At 46.9% G+C, this 10,663-nt stretch overlaps 1 protein-coding gene across 3 annotated transcripts in view; it reads left to right on the forward strand.

Annotated features, from left to right (window-relative positions):
- Positions 1-7,901, forward strand: part of LOC119215704 (E3 ubiquitin-protein ligase Midline-1-like) — a 37,309-nt gene extending 29,408 nt beyond the window's left edge. For all 3 annotated transcript variants that reach the window (XM_037468099.2, XM_037468090.2, XM_037468107.2), the window contains exons 4-10: positions 114-221; positions 1,651-1,799; positions 2,141-2,268; positions 3,279-3,422; positions 5,337-5,498; positions 5,576-5,783; positions 5,860-7,901. In XM_037468099.2, the coding sequence (XP_037323996.1) occupies positions 114-221; positions 1,651-1,799; positions 2,141-2,268; positions 3,279-3,422; positions 5,337-5,498; positions 5,576-5,783; positions 5,860-6,208 (1,248 nt within the window). In that variant the 3' untranslated portion in view covers positions 6,209-7,901. The remainder of the gene's footprint in view (positions 1-113; positions 222-1,650; positions 1,800-2,140; positions 2,269-3,278; positions 3,423-5,336; positions 5,499-5,575; positions 5,784-5,859) is intronic.
- Positions 7,902-10,663: the final 2,762 nt, after the last annotated feature.

Below are 10,663 nucleotides of genomic sequence, written 5' to 3' on the forward strand. Positions count from 1 at the left end.
GCTGTCCCTCAGCTGACATGATTTAAATACCCTTTCGCCCATAGCGCTCTGTGTATATCTATATATTGACACGCCCACCTTCCATCAATCTCTCTGTGTGACTCGGCCCACAGGTGAACGCGTCCCGCCAGGAGGGCAAGCTGCTGGAGGAGTGCGACGTGCTGATCGAGATCATCCAGCAGAGGAGGCAGATCATCGGCAACAAGATCAAGGAGGGGAAGGTGAGGCCAACGCTCAGCGGAGGGGGGGAGGGGGGCGAGTGTGACAGCAGATGCCGTTTATTTTCGTTTTGCCTTTTCCACCCCACATCCGCCGAGTGGCACTCAGGGAATGAACAGAGATGTTTTTTTGCTCCTCCACAAACAGCGTAGTGCTCTCTCCTTATTGCAGCGCGATGGCAAGATATTGTAGCTACTAATGGGTTGGAAAAAACTTGATTGCTGCATGCCTACAGTGTCCCCATGTCACTACCCTTACCCATCAATACGTAAAAACAGTGACAACACATCAAGCTAGAATTCTGTCCAATTAAATATTTGGTTAGAGCTACGTGATCTTTTATTTCGAGCAGACGTTGTGCAGCTGTCTCAAACGGAAACCCTCGTCAACAAATTTCGAACAGACGGAAAATTCCCTTTGACTGGCCAGGAGTAGATCCCAGAGCATATGGGAGCCCACGCGTACTCAACCCAGATCATTTTTTTTTTAAAGCTCTCTAATAAAACTTGGATCCCACCAGGGTTTTATTTTTTTTCTCACCGTGTTATGTACGCTTTTAGCTTTGAGGATTGTGTCAGAGAGGGCAGGAAAAAAAAAAAAGTTAAAGAGATGTTTGGTTTTGTGCTCGTTCTGAGAAAAAGTGTCCTTTAGCCCTCTTTATTTCTGAACAAAATGACGACTTTGCCAACTTTAATGGGCTTGGACAGATTTTTTTTATTTTCGATCTTTACCAGCCAGACTGCTCATGAAATGTTCTTTAACCTCAATCCAGTCACTGACCTCAATCTGTCTCCTAACATCTCTGCTCATAGAGAGCGGATGAAACTGTGGGGCAAACGAGGGGATATCAAATCCCAGATTTGCGTGCGGTAAAATTCGCTGAAATGCCTCAAGAATGTGGTGCTGGCAGGCACCACAGGGATAAGCCTCTCTCTTTCTTTCTCTCAAAATAATTAACTTTCAGTTCAGTAGCAGAATGACACCCGTGGTTTCTCTACGCCGTAGAGAGAGAGAGAGAGAGAGAGAAAGTTCACCTTGAAGAGTCGGGTTCATTCATCTTCACAGTAAAAAAAAAAAAAAAAAAACTCACAATGGCCACTGAACTAAACCGAGGAGGGAGGCCAAAACAGATCAGCTTCCAGTGACAGAAACTCAGAGCACAGACAGACACGCTCAGGCCCTTTGCTAGAATCCACAGTCCTGGGTGTTCATGCCAATTAAGAAAAGAATGAAGAAATACTCGACTATGTGCATCAGTGGCTGCCAGATTTGACCTTTTTACATGTCTGGCTAACTATAAATGTTAACATCCGTCTCCCTGCCATGTCTAATCCCCGAATGGTCGGCACCATTCCAACCTGGCTGCAGGTGGCTACATGCATTCTAGCGATGGTACGGTTCTCAGGCCTCTCTTTTCCCACCCGTTCCCAGGCGCAAAGGATCCGGAAGCTCGCCCAACAGATCTCCAACTGCAAGCAGTGCATCGAGAGGTCCTCCGCCCTCATCACGCAGGCCGATCAGACGCTCAAGGAAACCGACCACGCTCGCTTCCTGCAGACCGCAAAGAGCATCAACGAGAGGTCAGAATTTGCTCTCTTGTCGCGGGTTGGAGTTGTACAGTTTGGTCCAACGATGTCCAGGACCAAAGGAGGCCTCCATAGATGTTGGCTTTCTCCAACAGCAGACTTACTACTCAAGCTTTCTGAATTATTTGGAAATTTTGTGGAAAATCTGGTATTCCGATATATGCATAACCAGAAGGGTTTCCATCAGCTTCTCATTTGCAGTCTCACTATTTAATATGCCAAATTAACTTGTTCCAACAACTTGGAGTAGCTGGTTAATAATGACACAGATCCTCGGTTCTAATACAAAATAAAAGTATGACGGCCTGTTACCGTTTTGATTGCGAATCATCTAGGGTTTCCATGGCGAATGCATCCACCCAAGTGCTGATTCCTGAGATACACCTAACGGACACCTTTGACACGGTGGCCCTGGACTTCACCAGGGAGAAGAAGTTGCTGGAGAATCTGGATTACCTCACAGGTAAACCTTGTTGTTTTGGATTTAACACATATAATGTCTAAATCAGTAAGAGTTTCAATTTGCACGGAATGCTCAATGTTTATTGTCTTAAATGACAAAGCGTGTGTTGCCCTTCAGATCTTCACTGCCTTTGATTACAACTCTATTGCAGGTAGAATTTTACCTAATTTATCCCTTTGAACTCTCTGCTGTCTTCAAACCCTGTGTTTGGGAGAAGCAGTCCCCAGTACATTAACCCCAAAATACATTTTGAGCATTCCTTTTTCAATATCCCATTTGGATGGACCCGTCGTGCGAGCTGGGAGCGCGCAGGGGACCAAAACAAGGCATCATGTGTAGTGGATGCGAAGGCCTGTGAAAATGGCTGGCTCATATTTCCTCTGTGCGACGCATGAGGGCTCTGCTGCAGGGCCTTTCCACTAAGTGAATCAGTCTGAATCACTCCACTATGCACAGCCACTCGCGGGCACAACGGTTGGGGGGGGGGGGGGGGGGGGGGGGGGGGGCATGGGACGAGGCTTTTCAATCAAGCTATGCTGCATCTTTGTACCCTCGTTTTTTACCCCGGTCCGATCTCTTTCAACCAAGGGCTTTGTAAATTACAACAAAAAAAAAGAAAAAAAAGGCGGAGAACCATATCATAAAAGAGCATACACAAGTGTAAAAGCCAATCTGCCGTATCTGGTTACATAACAACTCACATTTGTTACTGCTAAAAGGGTAGCTGTGTTAACGTGAGCCGCTTTTCATGTGAGTATATTATTATTTCTCCTCGGCATTGCTTTTAATGCTCAACCTAATGGAAAGAACATCTTCATTTCTGTGTGTAATGAACCCTTTACTCATAAACAGAACCCAATGAACTAGTACGGGGTTAATTGGGGCTTCCCTTTGCTATAACAAATTGCATCTGTGTTATCATATTCAGAAATATCAATTTCATTCAGTCATTGTTACGGCTCGACTGGACCGTGTTGTATGACTTTTCCTTTTCCCGTGCCGCTCTGCAGCTCCAAGCGCTCCGTGCATAAGGGAGGAGCTGTGCACCGCGTCGTATGACACCATCTCTGTGCACTGGACGTCTGACGACGAGTTCACCGTGGTGTCCTATGAGCTCCAGTACGCCATCTTCACTGGGCAGTCTAACATTGCCAGTAAGTAGTAACTAAAGTGCTGCTGATTAGACAGGGAATAAATGCAATATCAGGTTTGTTTTATGCTGTTTTTTTAAATTGTGGCTTTTTAGTGGCTTTTCTCGGTGTTGTGGGGAAGATTCGAAACAGTGATTTCATCTTCCCGTGCCCCGACCAGAAAAATGGTGAAAGAAAAAATTACTATAAAAATAGCGTGCAAGAGATAAAGAAGAAGTAACTGATGCGGGCTGGATGGATGGATCAAGTAGCTGCTGAGAGAAAAAGAACCCCTCCCAGAAGTCTTTGGTTTGCATGTGCAAAATCTACTAATAGAAAAGGGTTCACTAAAAAAACATATTCAATACAACCAGGACATACCAACAAAGGGCACCAAGCACTCAAATCAAGGTTAAATTAGTTGATTTAGAAAAAAACCCTAGAACGTAAATGTCCCGAGACATTAAGATGGCCAAACGTCTTGAGAGCTTAGAAACCCGCTCAGGTACAATCGCGCTGCTCCACAGGTCGCCACCGGCTCCCCTTCGGCGGTCGGGAGCTGAAGTGCTTTTCTAAAAGCCAAGATAGTCGTTGGAAGTGTAACCTCCAAAGTGAAGCCTCTGGCCTTCATGCTACGATCGCTCTCGGAGGTTGTCGCAGCTCAAGGGACAGTAGCGTGTGACGGGTGAAGGGGGAACGGGACGCGGCAGAGAATTCACTTGGGGTCTCCACGTCAGCGGGGGCACCGAGCTCAGAAAAGGTGGCAACGACAGAGTCCGTATTCCTCTCCTTCTTGCCCGAATGACTTCAGAGCGCGTTCAGAGCAGACAGCCGTCGAGCTGATGTGACATTCATTTGCCCTCCTCCTTTCACACGGCTGTCCCCTCCTGTTCGCCGAGACGCCGGGATTTCTCTCACCTCCTGTTTTTCACATCCGATAATGACGGAGGTGTCGCTATTGGCAGCCGAGTCGCACGCTACAAAGTTCCCCCCCCCCGCAGTGCAACTTTGGATGAATCAAGAAGCAAAAGTGCACTGATGTTGATTCAATAAAAGACACGTGGAGAAAAACACGCTTGACGCAAGCGTACGTGTTACAGTCTTCTGAATCAGTAGGCCGTGAGTGCTTAAATGAGATATTCTCTGCTTCTGTGTGTTAGATTTTAATGGATTTACTTGAAGTGTATACAGGAAGCATTTCATAGTTTCATAGTTTCCAGTGAGCCCGTGATGATAATAAATGCACATTCAGAAGATGTTCATTAATCCCCACTCTTAGAGGTGTTTTTACTGGCGTCATTGAAGCAGAGCAAATAGCATGCCTCGTATTCGCCCTCCACGGTTACAAATATTGGATGCTTTCGTAAATTGTACTGCATAGGCTTCACTAGATGGACAAGCAATAGAAAATATCAAATTGTTGTTATTGTTGCTTCTTAAGCACAACAAGGTGGGGGCCGCGTATCCACGGGACACTATAACATTCAAAAGAGACCAGACGGCAATTGTTTCGAGAGATTAATTTCACTTCTGTGTGGCCGCGGAAGTACACACTTGCACGCCCCGGGAGTGTGAGGCTGCGGCACTGCAGTACGATTGAATAAACACACATGCCCGAGACGGAGCGCTGCGCCGCTATGAAGCCGTCGAGGTGTGAATGGCTTCTTCTCGGGCCTTTTCACACTCCCCTGTCCCCGCCGCCGCAGGATCACACACGACCGACGCTTTCGGACGCTATCCGTTCGCGCGGCTGTGCCGGACTTCACTCCTCTCCAGGAAACCGTCAACTCGACCATTTTTCTTCTATGAGGGGGTTTTACTTGTGACTTATCCAGACGATTCAAATTAATTATATCTGGTATGAATGCATTCATTGTACAATAAACCAATAAACCGGCAAAAACAGCATTTCTCATTGCATTGACCCTCCCCCTTTAGGTTTGTGCAACTCACTGGAGAGCTGGATGATTGTCCCCAACATCAAGCAGAACCACTACACGGTGCACGGCCTGCAGAGCGGCACAAAGTACATCTTTGTCGTCAAGGCCATCAACCAAGCGGGAAGCCGGAGCAGCGAACCGGGGACGCTGAAGACCAACAGTGAGCACCAAGCCCAATTATTTTTGATGGTTTTAACAACCAGCCACGTTGTAAAGAGTGTCTTCTCGTCCAACCAGGCCAGCCCTTCAAGTTGGACCCCAAATCGGCCCACAAGAAGCTGAAGGTGTCCCACGACAATCTGACGGTGGAGCGGGACGAGACCACATCCAAGAAAGGCCACAGCCAGGAGCGCTTCACCAGCCAGAGCAGCTACGGCGTGGTGGGGAACGTCTACATCGACAGCGGCCGTCACTACTGGGAGGCTCTGATCGGAGGGAGCACGTGGTGAGTGTCGCCGCCCCCCCCCCACACACAAATGCTGAGTCGCGGGGTGTCCAAACGTCTCCGCTCCTCCCGCCAGGTACGCCGTGGGCATAGCCTACAAGTCGGCCCCCAAGCACGAGTGGATCGGCAAGAACGCGGCCTCCTGGGTGCTCTGCCGCTGCAACAACTCCTGGGTGGCCCGCCACAACAGCAAGGAGCTGGCCATCGAGCCCTCGCCCCACCTGCGGCGCGTCGGCGTCCTGCTCGACTACGACGCCGGCGACGTGACCTTCTACGACGCCGTGAGCTCGCAGCACCTGCACACCTTCCACGTGGCCTTCGCCCAGCCCGTGTGTCCCGTGTTCAACGTGTGGAACAAGTGTCTGACGATCCTCACCGGGCTGCCCATCCCCGACCACCTGGAGGGGCTGGAGCCCGAAAACTGAGAAGCGGGCGGACGGACGGGGATCGATCGGCATGAACTGGTCTTAATTATCTTAAAGCTGCACTGGGGCACGTTTGGGATCATCTGTCAGCATCCCATCCTTTTGAATGTGTTCAAATCCGCTCCTTTTGCCTAAATTCTGGACATTCTTTGCTTAATTAGTACAAAAATATAAACAGCAGCTTGCGACTCAAACGTGTCTAAATATTTGCGACCATTGTTGCGAAATTACCTAATGCAGCTTTTTAAAGAAAAATAAGATGTTGGGTGTGTCTAAAAATGTTTTGAAGACGACGTGGCGCTGGTTCATGTCGTCTTCGACGGCGAGTGACAGACCTTTTTCAAGGTGGTTGACAGGAAGCCGGTCCATCCAGAAGAAACCACCACGAACGGACAGATGTGAGGCACAAGTTGATACTCTCATGCACTTTGGGCAATGACGGGCGCATTGGCACCACGGTAACAGGAAAACAAGCCACAAAGCAATTTCTAATTTTCTTCTTTTTTTTTGTTGATACTAACTTAATAGCACTTTGAAAACCCCTGAAAGTACACACATACACCTAACACTGCACACACACACCCCCCCACCCACCCACCACCAGTGTGAACCAACTGTTTGGACTGAGCAGAATGATGTATATTTCGTAAATTCATCACAGACCTCCCCCTTATCTTTCCCTCATTCGTTAAAAAGGAACCAAAGTAGCTGTTGCTGTCTGTTCAGATGTCTTTAAATAAATGCGGAATTATTTTTTAAAAACCTGATGACAGAGGATATAGAATCATGTGGTTATTAAATGCAGGATCCCCTTAAATGTAGACCTTGTTTTGGTACATTGCTCACGTTATTCATGCTTTTTGTAGCTTCAAATGTATTGTGGTGAAATTAACATACAAAGTGCTGTGTTCTGTTTGACTTATTTGTCAAACTCACCTTTATCTTTTTGCCAGCCATTAGGATTGTGTGTCATACATTCTATACGAGTTGAATTACAGTCGTTTGTTTTATTAAGGGATGAAATGCACAATAGAGTATGATTCCTTCTTAGCGGGACATATTTGTGATGGTGTGCCAATACTAAATTGATTTGCATCCAACAAAGAGTGTCTTCCCTTTATTAAAACATGTCACGTCATGTTTACTCGGAGGGCTTGTGAAAATCAAACCCACACGCAGCATCACCTTCTGGAAGACCAGTTGCACATTAATGATGTCAGTACATCACTCTTCACTCATTGGCTCGCCATTTAAAAGGGAAAAATAAGGGACAAAAGGCACTCCAAAAAGGTCACGCCCATATCAACAAAACCTCCCAAAGGGATATTGTCAGTAATAAATAGTATAGTTCAATATTGTTCTATAGTTGATATTGTTCAACAGTGTGAATGCAAACATCTGGTTGGTAAAGTTCGTTTCAGTACCTGGTACACTTCAAAAAGTACGACGTCAAATTCTGTCTTTCCTTGGCCGTTCATTGAACTGTACGTTTTCATTGTACCCGATAAATATATACTGCCTAATTTAATGTTTCCATTTGAGCTTGATGACGTGGTGTTATTTGTGCCGTCTCTGTGGACACTTTGATGGAAAGTGGGACGCGGGCGCTTGCATCACCGCGGTCCGAGAGGAGTCATTGAAAAGGTCAAAAATAAACGTCTGCTCCCTTTTCACGTCAAAGTGTGCAATTCTTTATCTAGCGAGGCGAAACAGTGGCGTGAGAGTGACGAGGGTAGAAAAACAGGTCCTACTTCTCCATTGACCAACAAGTTGGTTACAATAACAACGGATCACAAGACAAAAAAAAATATATATATATATCGGTAATTATCATCCAACTTTAGGGATTGAGAATATAACTAGCCAGTTCATTTGAGAATATATGTCAAAGGACGTGACTTCAACTCGTGGCGCTCTTGTGCCCTCAAGGTCTTTTCAGCCTTCAGGATTTACTGTAGTTCATTGCCACATGCTTATCTTGTCATTGTTCAGGATTCTGCGATCGATCAGACACGCCGGGCATCATCCAGGCGGCCGGGGGGGGGGGGGGCTGAGGCTCGGTGTGTGTGAGTGTGGGTTATTGCCGCGGTTCACTGGTCTGAGCTCGGTTAAGCCAGCTTTCCACTGAGCAAACAATGAAAAGAACACAAAGGCAGCTTACGGGTCAGCATCTGCAGATAATGGAGGTGATGATGTGCTGAAGATGGTTTGGCAAGATGTGTGATATTGAAGTCAAAAGCACTGATACTGTCGTTAGTGCTGCTCTCTTGGACCTGCTGCTGTAAGACCCAATGCATTTACCATTGTTAATAACTTTTGTTCCGTAGCACATCCAAACAAACTACAAATTGTGGAGGGTTTCATGGGAAGCGGTTGCACAGCCTTAGATCCACAAGACAATTAAACTCATTGCATGCGCACCGTCTCAAACCCAGAGTCATAATATTAAGCCATCTGTTCTGTAAAAGGGAGTCAGCCGAGCATGAATCGTGTCATTTCTTGATACGCGGATGTCCACAGAGAGCAATTATCTTCTGAACACTTCGCCTCAGAGTCAACTTTCCGTATTCACGAAATAATGAATTCCTTGTTGGCCTGCTGTAAAAGGGAGGGCTGCCTTCCGGTTGTCAAACAAACCGCACATACTTAAATTACAATGAAAAATGAAAATCACCCGGACCTAAATCATACCCTTTTTCCATTAAACGTAATCCAATTTTTTGCCAAGTTCAGTAGCTAAGTGTGCTCACTGCTCACGCAGCGGCGTACTACTACTACTACTACTATATATTCACACATTAGAACTGGGAGGCTCTTGCAGCGTAGAGACCCCAGGCCCCATGTATACTCGAGCAAGACGCCTTCCTTCACAAGACCACTTCACTCTCCCTTCGGGGAGCATTGTCCTGCTTTTGCGTTGCTACCACTGCAACCGCACTGGTGTGGGCAGTCTGGAGGCTCTGTCGTCCCCAGAGGACACAATATAGCCACGGCATAGAGGGAGGGAGAGAGGGAGACTCCAAAAAAAAGAAAAACTCCCTGCGGGGGGGGGCTGTGCCTGTCGGCTGGAGGCCCTCGCGGTCTTGATGTGCAGTGTGCGTGGGTGGAGGACAAACTTGCGGATGCATCTGAAGCTAACTGGGGACAACGTGGCATTTCAGCAGGAGCAGCAGCAATGCTACGGTCTCCCTCGGGAGGGGATGTGGGAAATGGAACTGACTTTTGGAAACAAAGAAAAGACTCAATAAAGATGCCCAACTGTTGGGTTACTGGGTCCAACGAGTACGTTCTGAAAATGAAATTCTGATAGACCATTTCGAGGAATGGAATGACAATTGGAAATTAATGTAAAAAGTAGGTCAGTCAATATTTTCTCGAGTAAAAGAGAAACTTTAACTTAAATGTTGTCATTTAACTAGAGGAACAACGTCCCACCACTGAGGGCCAAACCAACAACAAAATACCCTTTCTACCGACAGAAACCTGCAGCCAGCGCATGCAATTGAGAAACAAAAATACAATGAATGAGCCAGAGACAGAGACACCACATGGAACCAACAGCAAAATACAGCTTCAGCAAAGCACATGTGACACTGGACTCACCTGCAGGGTGTAAAACAAAAACCTTGAGGTTCCAAAGTACGTTGGATGAAACCTTGACCTTACATTAGGGGCCCAACACAGCAGCTTGGGTCACGTGCAGCCGGTGCGTACCACCGCTTTCCTCTAGAAGCACCACGACCACAATGACACACACACCGAACAGCGCTGAAGGAGAGGGGAGGCGCTCGCTCTCACACCGTCACCAGGTCCGGTGCGAGAGGGTCACTCACCGGTCTGTAGCGCCTGCTCGGCCTCCGCCGCGCTCCCCGGGGAAGGCGTCAAACGGTTGGAGCTCAGCGAGGACGATGGGGCCTCAAACAGCGGGAAGTCCTCACACGCAGCTCACTGGGGAGATTAAAGGGGGTTTTTGTGTCACCAGGTGGCAGCCCCGAGTCAGTGATTGGGCCTAATTAGATGAATCTATTGTTTCCACACCCAGACTATTTAAACTAATTAATCAACAGGTAATATAGTTATGTTGTGGTAGGATAACATATTTGCGTGCTCATGCATACATTTGCTAAGCCATTACAAGCTCGTTTCTCATCAACTCTTCATGCATCTTTCTGGCTGGATGTGCAAACTCATTCCTAAATACGGCCAGCAGATGCCACTGTTAGGTCTTAGGAAAAAAAACACCCTATAGAAATGTCATTGATGTTATGGACTACTGAACTTCTGTTTGCTTACACGTGGTATGTGCTTGTTTAAAAGAACAAAATATTTCAAGGAGACGTACCAATTTGTTATAATCGCTCGCTTTGCCGTATTTTAATACTTCTGTGGCCTCTTGTCTGGCTTTAGGAAGCCCAAGAAATACATTATGTCCATTTATTACATTGTACCTCTCAC

Source organism: Pungitius pungitius, chromosome 3 (assembly GCF_949316345.1).
Source record: "Pungitius pungitius chromosome 3, fPunPun2.1, whole genome shotgun sequence".
Lineage (NCBI taxonomy): Eukaryota > Metazoa > Chordata > Actinopteri > Perciformes > Gasterosteidae > Pungitius > Pungitius pungitius.